General features: G+C 41.8%; 1 protein-coding gene and 1 non-coding gene across 3 annotated transcripts in view; both read right to left on the bottom strand.

Moving 5' to 3' along the window:
• The window catches only part of EFCAB2 (EF-hand calcium binding domain 2), a 129,259-nt gene that overhangs the window by 21,461 nt on the left and 88,632 nt on the right, over positions 1 to 19,166 (bottom strand). For both annotated transcript variants that reach the window (XM_059997060.1, XM_059997051.1), the window contains exon 3: positions 3,291 to 3,363. In XM_059997060.1, the coding sequence (XP_059853043.1) occupies positions 3,291 to 3,363 (73 nt within the window). The remainder of the gene's footprint in view (positions 1 to 3,290; positions 3,364 to 19,166) is intronic.
• LOC132416263 (U6 spliceosomal RNA) lies at positions 13,071 to 13,176 on the bottom strand. Its single transcript, XR_009517522.1, has one exon. It is a non-coding gene; the product is annotated as a U6 spliceosomal RNA (small nuclear RNA).

Genomic DNA, 19,166 nt, shown 5'->3' with positions numbered 1-19,166 from the left:
ATCAGATTTCAAGTTGATCTCCAGGAAGTGGAGGGCTGAAAGTTAGTATGCATCGACACTAAAATTCAAGTAAATGACAACTAGAGAACCACACACAGATTTCAATTTTTTACAGAAGAATTTAAAACATAGTCATTATTTCATTTCAGAGCAAATGAGGCAGAAACATTTCAGTTCTGAAACTATGACAGAGCATTTAGCAATATGACATTTACCCCTAGATGTTTACTATTATGTAGCTTTGATTTTCTAAATGTATTTGAATCATACAAATATCTACATGCTTTTTTCCTCTCAGTTATTTGGGAAACTTCAAAAAGGGTAGTCACACCCAAAGCTTTTTAAGCATTTGGCTAGAATTAATCTGAATAAACTGTGTTGTGAGCAAGTATAGAAAAACATTTATGGGCTTAAACAGCTCAGTGATCCCTACTGGTCCATAACTGTTCTAAATATCTGTAATTTTCAAAAGTTGTGTCAATGTACCTAAGAAAACTGTAAAGACAAAATAAAACATTGGGACCTGAGCACCTACTGTGGTTAACTACCCAAACCCACGGGGGCATTTTGGTAGAGAGCCACCTACAGAGCAAGCAAACCCAAACATGCACAGAGGGCCCACAAAGTAACAGCTGATTCCTCACAGTTATTAAATTTAATCTTCATAAAAACACTATGGTATTGTTGCATTCCTTTTGCAGATGTAGAACCAGGCTTTGAAAGATTAAGTGGCTCACCAAATGCGACATGGTCATAAGTGGTAGCTATGGGATTTGAACCTAGATCTCCTGACACTAGATGTGGTATTTGCTCTACTTTGCCAGAGAAACCTACAGATCAGGAGTTGGCAACCTTTTTCTGTAAAGGGCCAGATCCTTTAAGCTTTGCAAACTATATGGTCTCTTAACTCCGTTCTTGTAGTAAGTAAACAGTCATAGATAATATGTAAGTAAATGAGTCTAGCTGTGTTCCAATAAAACTTTATTTACAAAAACAGGTGGTGGACTGGTCCAGGGGTTGTGGCCCAGGGGTTTTGGCCCAGGGGTTGTGGTTTTCTGATCCCTGCTACAGATTAAAACATACAAGCAAACCATAAAAGAATTAGGCTCTAAAGTTTCTCATCTACTGACTTTCAGAGACATTTTCATTACTGCTCCCTTACTCTACTCAATGACACACAATAATTATGATTTCACTATAAATTCATCTTCCAGTTCCTAGGTCTTCCACAGTGCCAACTTTCCTCTCTCTAACACAAATTCTAGCTTTGATGATGATCACTTTATGGGAGTGATCAAAACCTTTTTTTTTAAACAGTGAGGACCAATGAAGGAAAACAGATTTTTTCCCCCTCTGCTCAGTAATAATACCTTTACTGGATCCCAAAATGAAAAAACAATTTCCTGCTTTACTGAATACATTTAAATGCTAATGAAAAATTGGTACTTCTTTTCAGTTATCAAAATGCTAACGTGGAGCAACAGAGTCATCTTTCTAATCTTCCATGTGCTTTAGGATTCAAAACATGTCTTTTTTTTTTTTTTTTTTTTAAGATGTTGGGGGTAGGAATTTATTAATTTATTTATTTATTTTTGGCTGTGCTGGGTCTTCATTTCTGTGTAAGGGCTTTCTCCATTTGTGGCAAGCAGGGCCACTCTTCATTGCGGTGCACGGGCCTCTCACTATTGTGGCCTCCCTTGTTGCGGAGCACAGGCTCCAGATGCGCAGGCTCAGTAGTTGTGGCTCACAGGCCTAGTTGCTCCACGGCATGTGGGATCCTCCCAGACCAGGGCTCGAACCCGTGTCCCCTGCATTAGCAGGCAGATTCTCAACCACTGCGCCACCAGGGAAGCCCAAAACATGTCTTCTTATACATTATTTCATTTATCTTTGAAGCAAACTCTGAAGTAGGTGTCATTATGGAGAAACTGATATTTACAGAGGTTAAGCGACTCACCCAGAGTCACAACTCCTTCTCTTCTGTGTAACACTAAAGAAGCAAGTACTGTGCTGGGTGCAAGGAAGGAGATAAATAAAATCACACTTCCTTGCCTTTCTCCTTATCCTCTTTGTTGATCCCTGGCCTCCACGAAAACCCACATACCTAGATAAGCAATTTTGAAAAGATTCTTCTCCTGGTGGTTGCCCAGGTAGTTTTTTATTCCCTTCAGGCCTCTGCCTTGTTTTTTTTTTTTTTTTGGCAGTACGCAGGTCTCTCACTGTTGTGGCCTCTCCCGTTGCGGAGCACAGGCTCCGGATGCGCAGGCTCAGCGGCCATGGCTCACGGGCCCAGCTGCTCCGCAGCATGTGGGATCCTCCCAGACCAGGGCTCAAACCCATGTCCTCTGCATTGGCAGATGGATTCTTAACCACTGCACCACCAGGGAAGCCCTGTTCTGTTTGTTTTGATGCTGAAATTATCATAGATTTAACTATGGAGCCCCTTCAAGCTGGCTCCTGTATTTTTTTTTTTGGCGGTACACGGGCCTCTCACTGTTGTGGCCTCTCCCATTGTGGAGCACAGGCTCCGGATGCACAGGCTCAGTGGCCATGGCTCACGGGCCCAGCTGCTCTATGGCATGTGGGACCTTCCCGGACCGGGGCACGAACCCGTGTCCCCTGCATCGGCAGGCGGACTCTCAACCACTGAGCCACCAGGGAAGCCTGTCTCTGCCTTGTTGAACTGAAAGCTGTATTTGAAAACAGATTGGACACTTTTCTGGAAAACCAAACAGGGCATGAAGCTCTCTGGTCTTGGGCTGTTCATCACCGCTTTATGAGATAATTCCCTCCAGCAACTCATCTACACTATTACAAATAAGCATTTTCAAAATTCAATGTCAAGGTAGTTATTATTTTATTTACTACTGCTTCTGAAAGTTAGTTATATTTCCCCAAATATATTCTGTAGTCTCTACTGCTTCTATCCCCTTTGAACTGACGTTATTTACTATATTCCTTCATCTGTCAATATTCCCTCGCATATAGTCAGTCCCCTGTGTCTACTGGCCTTTCTTCAACTAATTATAAAGTGTGTGATATCTAAAGTGAGGTCCTTACTTGATCCATTGCATTACCTGGTCATAAACATTTCTTCAAGATCTGATATTAATTCTTGCAGATCCTGTTGATTTGCTAATTCATATAGCTGTCCTAATGTCTTCACTACGCACATTTGGTAGTTTAGGACATTTTTCACTTCAGGTAAGGATTTTTTTTTTTTTTTTAATTACAAGAAGATGGAGTCACGCAGAGAGTCTGCTGAATGGAACTTTCTTAGCCCTACTTACCTCTGCAATCAGATCATGTAGCTCTCCTTCACTAGGGCAGCATCCTAATGACCTGATAATTGTTCCGATCTCTCTGGGGAAAAAAGCAGTCAATTGCTTTAGAATATAAACTCTGAAAAGACAAGTGCTATATTTCTCTAAATTATTTCAGAGCAGATGTAGCGTAGCAAACAAAGTCATACAATAAATATTGCCTCAAGAGGATGGAAGGTACTTTCTGAGGAAAGGAAAAGGCAGACAAGTGAACCCAAGAGAGAAGAAAGAAGGATCTGTGTTGACTGGCAAGTGCAAGCCCTGCCTGGGCCCAAATCAAAAAGTTCTCGAAAAGGAAAAGAAAGGAGGGAGAAATAAGAAAAAGAAAGGTCAGCCACTTACTGACTGGCTTTAAGTGTTAGTTAATTCTTTTGAGCCTCAGTTTCCACATCTGTAAAATGAGGATGATAATTTCTAATGTGGTGAAGTCTACATTAGTGGCAGAGAACCTAAAAGCATGAGCTCTAGTGGCAGACTGCTAGGGTTCAAACTCCAGCCCTGCAATTTGCTAGACTGGGCAGGTTAATCCCTGTGCACATAATCCTGCCTGGGAGGTAAAACCCAGTACCTCCCTTGAAATACTCAGAACTGGACTGGGAGGGGCTGAGGGCAAAGAGCCATCGTAACATAAGCACAGCTTTCGGCAGAGCAGCCACCCAGTGAATATCAGCTACTCCCCACCCCGCCCCATGGTAATTTAATTCAATTCAACAAATAGCCTAAGGAAAGTAGAATTATATTCAGCACTCCCTGGGTGCTGAGACAGAGGATTTATAATAGATTGTTAAATATTTCCACTGAAAATGATTAAAAAGTTGTGACATTTTGAATGTTAATTTCACAAATATTCACTTAACTAGAATATTTAGCTTCTTTACCATTCTGGCTAATATTGGTGGTGTTATATTTGCTGACTATTTTACTGAGAAAATATTTTAAATAAGAATTTTTAAGTTCTTCACTTAAGGAAGCTGCAGGATGAGTATCAACTTAAGAGAAAAACCTAAAGTCAGTAACTGTGGAAGACAGGATTCTCGACGTTCACTGATTGATCTGAAGGCCAGCTAAACATGTACGGTCTTCACGCCAACTCTATTTCACATCTCCCTGAGCACCTTAGGCTCAACACCTCTGCACTGCTTTTCCTGCCCACAGCCCTCATTGAGGCAGGATCTGAACATGATGCTACTACTACACACCAAAAATATTTTATGAGATTATACTTTCTCTCTAGAAGCCCCTAAAGATGACCCACGAAACTGGCCAACACCAATGTAGTAATGTTCTTGTAACATCAGATGGGGCTATTGCATACATTAGAACAAATAGTTAATGAGGCAGGGACAAAAAATATAATTTGAGAAGTATTCACAGATTTACCCCCTCTGTAACCTCCTAGGCCTTCTGTTCTTCGAATCAGAGAACTGCTTCAACTCCAGACGCAGAAGGACAAGAATAAAGGCTTCCTTAAACAAAGGGAGGGTAAGGAAGGGAGATGGGAAAGGCCTGAACGCCCTTGCAGGTTAGAAATCTCAGGGAGGTGGGATGGGGAAAAAGAGAAATTTCAGGCCTGAGCCGTGCAGTACCGTAGCTACTACCTCCATCTGGCAATGGGGCACTAGCAATGTGACTAATCCTGACTGAAATGGGCTCTAAGTAAAAAATATACATGGACTTCAAACACTTAGTGTGAAAAAAATGTAAAATATCTCATTAAAAATTTTTTATTGATTACATGTGGAAATCATAGTATTTTAGACATCAGTTAAATAAAACATATTGTTAAAATGCCCTTTCTTTTACTTCTTTAAAATATGGTTACTAGAAAATTTTAAATTATATGTGTAATACTCTTTTGATGGTACTTTTCTAGGCAATAGCGGCCATCATGTTCACACTTTGCAAAGACAAGTACAGCACATAAAGAGAACATTAGAATTACAGTGTGCTGGGTCAGCAACATAATCAATCCCCTCCTTGTGCTGCTCTGAGAAACTTTCAACCTTATTTCTTTATTTATTGGCCGCACCTCACAGCATGTGGGATTTTAGTTCCCCGACCAGGGGTTGAACCCGTGCCCCCTGCAGTGGAAGCATGGAGTCTTAAACCACAGGACCACCAGGGAAGTCCCTCAACCATACTTAAATGAAGTCCTTTGTCGCTGACCCAGGTCTCATGTCTTCTGCCAACATCTATGAAACAGTAACAGACTAACTTACTAGCTTTCAAGGGGGATAAAAGCAAACCATAGACTTGACATGTATAAGGATGCACAGGAGAAAATCTGGGCTGGAAGCACAGATCTGGTAACAAAGCCACGGGAGTAGAAGAGCTCCTCTAGGAAGAGTATCCCGGCTGGAAGAGATGACAAGCCAGGAAGAGCTCAGAGGAGTACTTACACTGACACAATGGTCTAGTCCCCACACTAGACACAGGGAAGAGGAGCCAGGGGGTAAAAGCAGAAATTCAGGACAGGGTGGTGTCATGGAAGCTAAGGAACGAGATGGAAAAATTGAGTTATCTTTGGCATCAAATGCTGCTGGGAGGTCGAGTAAGACAAGTTCTGAGAAATGTCCACTGGATTTAGTGAAGAAGGAAATCAGTTCTGAATTTTTTGTTTTTGTTTGTTTTGTTTTTGATTTTTTTTTTTTTTTTTTTTTTTTTTTTGCGGTACGCGGGCCTCTCACTGTCGTGGCCTCTCCCGTTGCGGAGCACAGGCTCTGGACGTGCAGGCTCAGCGGCCATGGCCCACGGGCCCAGCCGCTCCGCGGCATGTAGGATCTTCCCGGACCAGGGCACGAACCCGTGTCCCCTGCATCGGCAGGCAGACTCTCAACCACTGCGCCACCACGGAAGCCCAGTTCTGATTTTTGATCAAGGATGTTTCACTTGAAAGTGGGGGAGAAATCAGATTGCACTGGGTTGAGGTAGATGGATCTATAAAGTGAAGGGGAAGAAGAGATGTCTGGAGGGGGACATGGTGTCAAGGAAGATTTTTTTTTTTAAATTTAAGCCCAGAAAAAGGTGAGCATGTTTTAATACCAATGGGAATGAGCCAGTGCAAAGTAGAAGGCTGATGAGGGCACCGTCGACTGAGCAGGTGGGCTTCCAGAGGAGGTGGGAAGGGCTGGGCCAGGTGCTTAGTGCTGTGTCCACACAGCCATCCGATCTGAGGTCCTGCCACCAGCAAGTTGCTACCTGTGAGAGGGTGGCAGGATCCTCCTTGTAGCCTTAGAAAAGTTTATCCCTCTTTCTACTTCCCTTTGAAGAACCTATCACCATCTTCTGTTCTTCTGAGTGCATCTAGCTGGATTGTCACACTCTGCCTATGCAGACCACAGAAAACAAAGCCTAATGATGTCCTCTAAGCATCAAGAAACTTCCTTCTCTCTAGTCCTGAGACACAAAGGCCTGATGATATAAGAGAAAAGGGCAAAGACCCTTCGGCTGATGAGTCCACAGTGGCCTAAAGAACAATACAAAACTCAAGAGCTCACCTGCACACAACAGGTCTGCTAGCTCACCCACCCTGCCTCCTGTGGAAAGCTAACCTCTTCGTCTGTGCTCCGGGGCTCTGGAAGCTGTGGTCAGGATCCCTTCGGCTGAACCTGGCACAGAGGAAGGCGATGCTACCCCCGCCTTCAGGCCTCGGCATCTCAGTAGTACAGTGATCTTCCTTCTCCTTGTTTTTCCTAAAGACTGCATCAGCCTTGGGATCCCAGTACAACATGAGAGAGGAGGAGAAGCCAACGAACGGCTAATGTTGACCTCTTCCTGGTCTTGGCACATGGGAAAATAGAATTTGATTAGATTTAGAAAAATACAGAAATGTGACACATCTTTGTCCTCTATTTCATATCTGTAAGCCTAGTTTGTGGCTGGGAGTGGGATATGACGGCCTGCCTCGCCTCTGTGTGGAAAGGCAAGGTCCTCTGCCAAGAGTGAACGGGGAGGCACGGGCTCTTACCTGCCACTCACCACCACGACCTGCCTCTCTAGGCACCCGTTTTCCAGATGGCGAGCCCGGCCCTCGCTCTCACACTCTAAAGCCTGTGCTTCACTGGCTCTGCTGCATATTCTCTGTGTGCCCCTCCAGAACCCCTCTCCATTCTTCCCCTGCTCCACTCCCTGAGGGCCTAACCTCCTACTGCACTGGCTCCCTTGGCCCCAGGCTTCCGGTTGCAGCTGTCCAACTCAAGGCAGAGCATTGCAGGTTTCCGTGGCTGGGTCACATGCTGCCCAAAACGTAGGGGCTTAAACAACAACGAGTTCTTATTTTTCATAATTCTGTGGGTTGGCTGGACGGTTCCTCCACTGGTTTCCCCTGGGCTCACTCACGCAACTGTGTTTAGCAATTAATTAACCTACACATATGGTTGTTCAATATTCTATAGTAAACCATTCAAAATTGCCATTACCACCACCGTGGATTCTGGGCCCCTTAACTTCCATCCTGCCTGCTCTAATGATCCATAACCCCGAGCATCTCTAACTTTTACTTTCCTGTTCCTGCAAAGCACTGCTGGAAGAAAATAATTAACAAAAAACAAGACAACCATAGCCCACTACAAATTCATGCCAGCCAGCATCGAGTGTCCTGGACGTCGCCTGACAATCCTTTCTTTCATCTCCTTTTGATTCCCTAGAAAATGCCTCCCAAAACAGCTCTTCTGAAGCCCCTCTTGCCTCAAGCTCCAAAGCGCTGACTCCCTTAATCTCAGTAGAAAACCTGTCACCTTCTTCACTGAACAGATGAAAACTGCTAAGGCTGGCACCATCACCAACCCTCCGACCACCTGCTCAGTCAGCTCAGGCTGCTCTAACAACACACCACAGACTGGGTGGCTTAAACCACAAACATTTATTTCTCATAGTTCTGGAGGCTTGAAGTCTGAGATTGAGGCACCAGCGGATTCGGGGTCTGGTGACCACCCTCTTCCAGGCTTGCAGACAGCCACCTTCTTGCTGTGTCCTCACAGGGTGGGAGGAGAGGAGAGCAGGCTCTGGTCTCCCTCTTCTTCTGGGGGCCCTGATCCCATCATGGGGGCTCCACTCTCATGACCTCACCTAAACCTAATCACCTCCCAAAGGCCCCACCTCCAAATGCCATCACATTGGGGGTTAGGGCCTCGACATAGGAATATGAATTTGAGAAGGACTCAAACATCCAGTTCATACCACCACCTTCCCAGGCACTTCCCTCACACCACTTCAGAAGTATGTACATACCCCCTTCCTTACGCTCTCAGCCTTGAAGGAATACAAAGTGCTCTTCCTAACAAAGCTAACCCCTCAGTTTTTCTTAGTTCCAGTCTTGACTCTTATTCTTGACACACCTGCCTCTCTCACCATCTTCACTCTTTTCCTTTATAAGATGCTTCCTCTTTTGCTGTAAAACGTTCACGTATCTTCCTTATCCTGAAAAAATTTCTGATAGGTGCCCTACCACCTCCAACCATTCTATTTCTCAGCTTCCTTTTGCTATCACAATACTTCTTCTAAATTACTTATCTTGCAACTGTCGATTCCATTTCCCACTCATTCACTGCACACCTAACCCCTCTGCAAAATCCTGCCATCACTGGGTCTCAACCCATCAATCAGTCCATGTCTCTCTCTTGCTCCCACGTTCCCTTCCTTATCTTCATCTGACCCTCTCTTCTTCCTATAGCCCCCTTAAGTGCCCCCTGCCCAGTACCCTTATTTGCAAGATGATCTCTACTGTTAAAAACATTACAGAAGGCTAAGAGAATAAGAAGTATCTTAGATTTGGACAAAAAGAAGACCACTGGTATCTTAATAACAGCACTTCCAGAGGAGAGAGGAAGAGAACTGCTCCCCCCACCGCCCCCAAGAGTGCTAGTGGTAAGAAAATCTGGACCACAAGTACAGAATACACAGTTGAGGAGGATGCCTACTGAAGAGAATGCATGTCATACCTAACAGCACAGCTCCACAACACTTACTCTGTGCCAGGCACATTCTAGCACAGTGCATATATCAACTCATTTAATCCTCATCTCACTATGAGGTAGGTACTACTATTATCTCCATTTTACAGATGAAGAAATTAAATCCCAAAGGCGTTAAACAACTTGCCTGAGGTCACATATAGCCAATATGTTCAAGCAACGACCTCCTCAGGACTAGGGAAATCTCGGCAGCTGTGGAGAAGTTTGACAAGAGGGCTAAGTAGAGAATGGGGATGAGAACAGAAACACAATCTCTCATGATGTGAGAAAACTAGATTAATTAGCTTTCTGCCTTAGGAATGGACATCTCCTCTAAGACTCCTAGAAAGAACAGACTTCACATCTCACTCACCTCCCTTATACCACGATCATGATTCGTACGGATGTGAGAAAAAATACCTCCTCACAACAGCTCTGTGCGGTAGGTACTGCTGTTTTACAAATGAGGAAAACTGAACCACAGAAACATCAGGTACATTTCCCAAGATCCTAGTAAATAGTGGAAATGGGATTCAGACACACACAAGTTAGAATCTATACTCTTAACCCCTGCACACTGCTCTCTCTCATAAATCTCAACTGAGCATTTAGTTAGGCTTAAAGGAGAACTTCTTGACTATAACAAGGTGCTTCTAAAGAAAGCTGTGGATATGCCACCCTATGAGAGCCTTGAAGATAGATCCAGGGATCACAAACTGATGACACAAAGAACAAATGTGGCCCTCAGATAAGGCTTTGTTTAGCATAGCATTGGTTTGCTTCTTTGTTTAGAGGGGACATACATAAATATCATGAGAACTGTCCTACACTTCTGATTCACACACTTATATTACAGGCCCGCTCTACGTAGGAATCTGCGTTCATCACTCCTGGAAAATATCAACTTTGTACTGTTTAGGAATTTACCTGCAAAAAGCAGGGGAAGGAGCCAAATGGCTTCTTAAAGTTCTCCCCATGTAGTCTGACTCTAAGATTATTTTTAAAAACACAGACACACAAAACCTGTGGCTTATAAAAGAGAATGCTTTTGTTCTCAGAGGATACACACTGGAGTATTTAAGGGAAAAGGTCCCAGTACCTACAACTTACTCTCAAAGAGTCCAGCAAAAGGAAAATAATAATAAAATGCATAAATACATACATATAAATATATACGTGTACATACATATTAATATATATGTACATATATATGGAGAAAGTGCACACAATCAAAAGCAAGTGTGGCAAAATGTTAAAAATTGGTGAATCTAAGTGAAAGTACACAAGGGTTCAGTGTACCATTTACTATTCATCCATAAGCCTGAAGTTTTTTAAACTTCATTTCATTCTCATAATCAAAACCAAAGTAGTAAGAAATTCTGCCTTGTATAAACTATTCATAAAACAATTTGTTCTTTCATGTTATACTATTTTTACCATTTTGGCTTGAAAAGCTGATTATTAAGGATGTCTTCGCCCTCAGTTTCACAATAAAATATATTAGTTACAACATTTTTCCTCAGTATTTTAGAATTTAATGTTGAAAACTTAGCAAGATGATAGATCTAAAATATTCTGTTTCATGAAGTACAAATAGAGGTGAAGCTGGATACCAGTCTACCATTCTTTCAGGTAAAAGAAAAGCGTATGAAAAGGATGGAGCCCTTTTCATCCCTCGACCAAACAATGAGAAGGCAGCACGGGGAACTGTTCCTGCTGCTGCAGGAAAAGGGCTGGGTTTTTTTTTTGTTTTTTTTTTTTAACATCTTTATTGGAGTATAACTGATTTACAATTGTGTGTTAGTTTCTGCTGTACCATGAATAGTTTCTGCTGTACCACTAAGTGAATCAGCTATACGTATACATATATCCCCATATCCCCTCCCTCTTGCGTCTCCCTCCCACCCTCCCTATCCCACCCCTCTAGGTGGACACAAAGCACCAAGCTGATCTCCCTGTGCTATGCGGCTGCTTCCCACTAGCTATCTGTTTTATGTTTGGTAGTGTATATATGTCCATGCCACACTCTCACTTCCCCCTCCCCGTGTCCTCAAGTCCATTCTCTACATCTGTGTCTTTACTCCTGTCCTGCCCCTTGTGAGTGACCCTAACAAGCACTGGGCTCAAGCTCTCTAAAGATAAGTAGCATGTCCCAGCGGAACAGTCAGATCAGCCTCTGACCCATAAGGCAGCTCAACGGGAGGTGGCTTTCTGTGGCCATTGGTTGACTGCACCGCCCTGTAAAGGCCACAGAGAGGGTGACGGAGAAGAAAATAATGCAAAGGCAAGTGAGGTGGAGAAGGGAGGTGATGTTTAAACACTCATAGCCCCTTCCTCTCTTGTGTGCTCTTTCTTCAAATGATACCGGATGAGGTATCATATTTCAAGAGGCCTCCAGGGTTCCTAAATAGAGTCCTCGAGAGGACTGTAAAGGGAAATGACAGCAGAAGCAAAGGTAACTCGGAGCTTCTCTTTTTCTCGCAGGTCCTGAGGCACCAAAGACCAAATGATCCCCTGGGCTCCTCTCACATTATAATCCTAGTGCCAAGAACACGGGACGCAGCAGAAGGGTCAGGTGGGCTCTGAAGGACTCAAGATGGATCTGGGTGGGACTGAGACCCTGGCCATTCTGAAGAAAACCATATTGTGAACATTCAGCCCCATGTGTTGTAAGGCTCCTAAAGGTGAGCTAAGAAAAAAAGAGAAATGCCAGAAAGAACAGAGGCCAGAAAAAGACCAGACCATTAATTTTTTAGGAAGAGAGAGGTCTGAAAAGGAAGAGATCTAAAAAGGAAAACATAAGAAAACACTGAAAGAGGTGAAAATATAGTTTTAGGAGGCAAGAAATAGAAATGTCAACGCTTAATGAAAATAAAAGAAAGAAGTTCAGAAATAAGAGGAAATAAGATAGTTGACAGGAACTAGAAAATGAAACAAAAATATGAAATAAGAAAGTAATTGATAGAATTATATATAATATTAAGGCTGATTAACCTATTTAACTTCTACTGAATAAGATTTTGAATCAAGTGAATTGATTGAAATTTTTTTTTTTCTTTTTTGCGGTATGCGGGCCTCTCACTGTTGTGGCCTCTCCCGCTGCGGAGCACAAGCTCCGGACGTGCAGGCTCAGCGGCCATGGCTCACGGGCCCAGCCGCTCTGTGGCATGTGGGATCTTCCCGGACCGGGACACGAACCCGTGTCCCCTGCATCGGTAGGCGGACTCGCAACCACTGCGCCACTAGGGAAGCCCAAAAATTATTTTAAACTAACCTTTTAAAATAATTTTAATATTATTAAAATTATTAAAGTACTTGAAATTATTAAAGTCACCTTTAAAAAAACTATTTAAAAAACATATTGACGTCAAAGTAGTAAAATAAAATTAAAAGTTTTTAAATTTTAATAATTTCTTCTAAAGTCTTTCTGTTAGGCTTTTGGAAGAGTAGAGAGAGAGAGAAGGCATAAACAAACTCATTTGTGTACAGGAGTGTGCTTGTGGTCAACTGGTTCCTCAGGAGGAAAAGCCCTGATCAGGAGCATTTGCATCTCTATCGGTCAGTTTAAAGATGCCAATCTGACGTCACTCAAGGTGGAGCTGGGAAGAGATGCACAATAGCACACCATCACATGGTACCCTCACCATACAGGAGACATAAGTCATCTCCAGAGCATAAATAAGACAAAAACGTAGTAGAGTAATTAGTAAGTGGTAAGTTTTGAGTATTTGTTACTTTTGTTATTTTTCACTGGTAATAAAAATATTTATTTTACATTTTACATAGAACAACTTGGAAAAGTATAGAATGCTTTATAAGTTTGTGTGTCACCCTCGTGCAGGAGCCACACTAATTTCTCCATACCATTCCAATTTTAGCCTAAGTGCTGCCCACGCGAGCAATTTGCTTTTAGTGTCGTTTACTTGTACATTTATATAACTTATTTTTTATGAGTTAGGTTTTGACAGTGGCTTGCAGGATTCCTGAAAACTTACTCATCAGTTCTTGTGAGCTGGTACAAGTCAACATGATTTCACTCCAGCACACCACTGATCCTGTGAGTCCCAACCACGTCATTCAACAGGTCAAGTGACTTCTGCCCTGCCATTTCTAGACAGATGCATCTCCTGAACAACCAGTGCGGTTAGGACCAACTCACTTGTGTTCGGTTAGGACCAACTCACTTGTGTTCTACCATATACACAAACCAGAAACGAATACAACCTATGTAAAAAAAAAAACAAAAAACTTTTTCTTTTGGAAAAAAATTTTCTTCCTTTTAAATCAATTTCATGGACTTTTTTCAGTGAAGTCCGATTTTAAGGACTTCAAGTGAAACAACTGATTTTCATTTTCTCTGAAAGCCCTACCAAAATTGAGGTGTTGGTAATTTTTTTTTAATTCCATGAGGGCCTTCCCTGGTGGCGCAGAGGTTAAGAATCCACCTGCCAAGGCAGGGGACATGGGTCCGAGCCCTGGTCCAGGAAGATCCCACATGCCGTGGAGCAATTAAGCCCGTGCACCACAACTACTGAGCCTGCACTCTAGATCCTGTGAGCCACAACTACTGAATCCCCAGCCTAGAGCCCGTGCTCCGCAACAAGAGAAGCCACTGCAATGAGAAGCCCGCCCACACAACGAAGAGTAGCCCCCTCTCGCCACAACTAGAGAAAGCCCGTGCACAGCAACGAAGACCCAACGCAGCTGAAAAAATAAATAAATACATTTATAAAAAATAAAGTCCTTATAATCTGCAGAGACATTTCTTTTATCAGAGTAGATTTCTCTTACATTGATAAGAACTGCAAACTAACTCCAAAAGCCTTTTTGGTTAAATACTGGTTTAACTTTGGTTAAGAATTTGTTTCCATAGCTGCACTATATACAGAGTAGTAGATATGGAGGTGAAATCACTTCACAACAAATGAGTCACAATAAGGTTGTCCAATAGTGGCATCATCATTTAATTTACATATGGCAATTGGACCACTTAAAATGTTTGGCCAGGGGCAGGCTGGCTCTTGGTAGGCTGCGTTTTGGTGAGTGCAGTATCATGTTCCTGACACGAGGTGGAGCCAGTGGCATTGAGCTAGGTTGTGAGTCTTCAGCTTAAGGGCAGTCTAAGGTCAAAAAGACCACAAAGTGAAAACCTGATTCAGGATAACTGCAATTCTAAGGGAGAAAAGAATAGGCAAAATATTGTACCTCCTCTATGAAATAGCTGACACTAGGCTAAGTATGAGAAAATGTTTAAAGCAATTCAAAAATGTATAAGAAGGAACAAAGAAGGATTTGAAAATGATTTTTATTTATTCAATAAATATTTTTGAACACTACTATGTGTCAGGTAGACTAGAAAACAAAACAAAGACCTTGGCCTCGTGGAAGGCATTTTTTCACAGACTAAGCTTATTCTGGCAAAGCCATGACATGAAGCTGAAATAATGCCTCATCTCCTTATTTAACAGAACTACTCTGTTCAAAGAAAGGCCTCGGGACTTCCCTGGCAGTCCAGTGGTTAAGACTTCGCGCAGCACTGTTCGCAATAGCCAAGACATGGAAACAACCTAAACGTCCAACGACAGATGAATGGATAAAGAAGATGTGATACATTTATACAATAGAATACTACTCAGTCATAAAAAGAATGAAATAATGCCATTTGCAGCAACACGGATGGACTTAGAGATTATCATAGTAAACAAAGTAAGTCAGAAAGACAAATATGATATCACTTATATGTGGAATCTAAAATATGACACAAATGAAGTTATCTATGAAACAGACTCACAGACATAGAGAAGAGACTTGTGGTTGCCAAGGTGGAGGGGGGTGGAGGAGGAATGGATGGGAGTTTGGGATTAGCGGATGCAAACTATTATATATAGAATGGATAAATGACAAGGTCCTACTACATAGCACAGGGAACTATATCCAGTATCCTATGATAAACCATAATAGAAAAGAATACGAAAAAGAATGTATATATGTATAACTGAATCACTTTACTGTGAATAAAATACTCGAATTAAAAAAAAAAAAAAAAGACTCTGTACTTCCACTGCAGGGGGCGCAGGTTCGATCCCTGGTCGGGAACTAAGATCAGGCATGCCGCACAGCACAGCCAAAAAAAAGAGAAAAAAGAAAAGGCCTCTTTCTTCAAAGTTCCCTATAATAAGTGAGGATCATTCTTCCACTGCTAAAATATGCTTTCTGAAAACCTTCTGTTATTTCCTATAGTTTCGTATGAGCTACAGTTCACAGCCTCCAAATGAGGAACTCTGGGTCTACTGTGTATTCATAAAAATAAGGCTCTATAAAATATTGGACATTATAGAGAGAGAAACAATAAATAAATAAGTTAATGACATCTTTACTTTTACATCTGCTATGGCTCAGACACTGCCCTGAGCACTGTGGTTACTGTCATGAATTAAATAGACTAGGTCCCTGCTCTAACCATGGAACTCACAATCCGGTAGGAGAAAGTACACACACACACACACACACACACACACACACACACACACACACACTCACACACACACACAAATAAGTATGAGATAATTTTAGGCAGTGATAAATACTATCAAGAAATCACAGACTTCCCTGGTGGTGCAGTGGTGAAGAATCCACCTGCCAATGCAGGGGACACAGGTTCAAGCCCTGGTCCGGAAAATTCCCACATGCCATGGAGCAACTAAACGCTTGCGCCACAACTACTGAGGCTGCGCTCTAGAGCCCGCGAGCCACGACTACTGAGCCCATGTGCCACGACTACTGAGCCCATGTGCCACAACTACTGAGGCCCGCACACCCAGAGCCCATGCTCTGCAACAAGAGAAGCCACCGCAATGAGAAGCCCGCGCGCCACAACGAAGACTAGCCCCCGCTCGCCACAAGCCCCCGCTCGCCACAACCAGAGAAAGCCCGCGTGTGGCAGCGAAGACCCAATGCAGCCATAAATAAATAAATAAATAAATAAATAAATAAATAAATAAATTTATTAAAAGAAAAAAATCACCATCACCACCACCATCATCATCATCATCACCATCATCATTATGATAACTGTATTAGTTTCCTAGGGCTGCCATAACACAATACCATGACTGGGTGGCTTAAAGAACAGAAATTTATTTTCTCATAGTTCTGGAGGTTAGAAGTCCAAGATCAAGGTGCTGGCCGGTTTAGTTTCCTCTGAGGCCTCTCTCCTTGTCTCGCATATACCTGTCCTCTTGCTGCGTCCTCACATGGTCTTTCCTCTGTGTGCCTGCATCCCTGGTATCTCTCTGTGTGTTCAAATTTCTTCTTGTAAGGCCACAAATCAGATTAGATTAGGGCCTGCCCTAATGCACGCATTTCAACTTAATCACTTCTTTAAAGACCTTATCTCCAAATAAGATTATATCCTGAGGTGCTGGGCACTGGAGACATAACTTGTGGGGGAACACAATTCAGCCCATAACAAGAATAGTAATTATTACTATACTCCTACTCTCACCATCATTCTCTGACCACCATTCTTGCCTGGACTGCTGCCATAGGCCTCAGGTAGTCATTCGGCTTCCGCTCTTACCAATCACCTCAACGCGTTCTCCTCACAGCAGCCAGAACAACCTTCTAAAAGTGAAAACCACAGCACGCATCTCCTCTGCTTAAGGCCCTCCAGTGGCTCTCCAATGCACTGATAATCTAAACTCACTTTCATGACCTACAAGGCTCCACTTAATTTGGCCCCTGCTGACCTTTCTGACTTGATCTTATACCACTCTCCTCACAGCTACACTGTTTTTTTTTTTTTGGTTTTCTCCAACACACAAACCCCTTCTCTTCATAGGGCCTTCATATTTGCTCTCCCCCAGTTCATCACATGGCTGTCTCCTAATCTTAAAGATCTTAACTCAAAAATTACCTCCAGAGAAACTCTCCCTGACCAGAATGTTTAAACTGTTCCATCTCACCTAAACACCCCTCCTTCTCTAATACATCATACTATTTTTAATTTATAGGACATTTTATTACCTCATCCTGTTATAGCACTTATTACTATGTGAAATTATATCTATTTATCTGTTTGCTTGTATACTGTCTGTCTCTTCTTTCTAAAATACAAGTTCCATAAGGACAGAAGCCTTTCACTGCTGTATTTCAACACTCAGAAGGAGCTCACACCTAATAGGGACTCAGTAAATATATGTTGAATAATAAATGAATACTTTTCTATACATTCACTCATTTAATTCTCACATCAATCCATATTATGATACCCACTTTAAAAATAAGGAAACTGGAACTCAGAGAAGTCACTTGACCCACCCTATAGGAACATGACTAGTATGGAGCAGAACTGGAAGCTGGTCCCCAACCTCTGACTCCTGAGATTCTGTCTCTCAGCATTCTTTGCAATAACACCTTCTTAGAACAAATCATGGTGGTTAGTGTAATTTGGGATGAAAAGTAGTGACAGAGAAAAAGACTCAGATGCAGATCTGAATCACTATGCCTTCTGCATTTTTCTCATGGATGTTTTGGTTATAACAAGGGTTTAATAAATGTTTACTAAATTAATTGACTAAAACATTTTTCATTGTTGTAAAAGGGCTAAATAATTCCAAATTCAACATGACCAAATGGCTGCTCACTGCCCAAACAAAGCAAACAAATAAAAAGCTTAAGAGATAACACTGAAACACCATTGGGCAAACACTACAGTAATCATTGTTATGGATAAGATCAACCAATGGATGCTAAAATTAGTGGGCAAATATTGAGGAGAAATAGGATGTTTGCATGGCCTTGAAATATCTCCCCAGGATATTTACTAATTACAAAGGGGAAAATAACAACCTTATAGTGGGGAAAATCTGGCAGACACTACCTTAACCAAGAGAGCAAGGTTAACATCAGCACTGAGATATATCAACATCAAGTACGCCAGCCATGGTGCTCTGAGAAAAATACAAAATCACTTCTATGGTATTTCTCGCCAAAAACGCATTACTTCAGTCTATGCATGACAAAACATCTGACATACCCAAACTGAGGGACATTCTACAAAATCACTGAGCAATACTTTTCACAAGTATCAAGGTCATGAAAGACAGAAAGATTGAAGAACTGTCACAGAATGGAGGACCTAAAGAGATACAATAACCAAATACAACATAGGATTCTGCACTGGATCCTGGAAGAGAGAAAGGAGATTAGTAGAAAAGCTGGTACAAATCAGTAAGATCTATAGGTGGAGTTCATGGTTTTGAACAAATGTTAATTTCTTGATTTTGATAACTGTGCTATGGTTATATAAGATATGACCATTAGAAGAAGCTGGTTGAAGGATACACAGGAATACTCTGTACTATTTTTGCATTTCTGTAGCTCTAAAATTAATTTCAAAATAAAATGTTTTTAAAAACATCAAAAAGATTAAATTTTAAAATAATGGCATACTAAGTTCCTTTTTTCTCTATGGGCAAAGAATGGAGATTTCTGGTTAATCAGCCATTTTTAAAGAGTTACCTATTAGGGATAGGTAACTTTTACATATTAGGGATATTAGCCATTTGCAATATAACATTCTCTCAAGTTGTCATTTATCTCTTGATTTTTCAATGTGTTTTTAGCTTGGAAAAAAAACTTTTAAGCAGAATGTGTCAATCTTTTTACTTCTGGATTTTATTTTGAGTCATTTTCTCTACACCAAGTTCATAAAGGAATTCATCCACATATTTTTTTAATACTTGTAAGATTTTATGTTTTACACTTAGATTTTTGTTGCATATAGACTTTACCTTGGTATACAATCTGAAGTACAGACCTAATTTTATATGTTTTTAAATGGCTATCTAGTTGTTAAGTCTATCTTTTCCCCACTTACTGGAGATGTCAC

This window comes from Delphinus delphis, chromosome 1, assembly GCF_949987515.2.
Source record: "Delphinus delphis chromosome 1, mDelDel1.2, whole genome shotgun sequence".
Classification (NCBI taxonomy): domain Eukaryota; kingdom Metazoa; phylum Chordata; class Mammalia; order Artiodactyla; family Delphinidae; genus Delphinus; species Delphinus delphis.
This window is presented reverse-complemented; position numbering and strand designations above follow the sequence as displayed.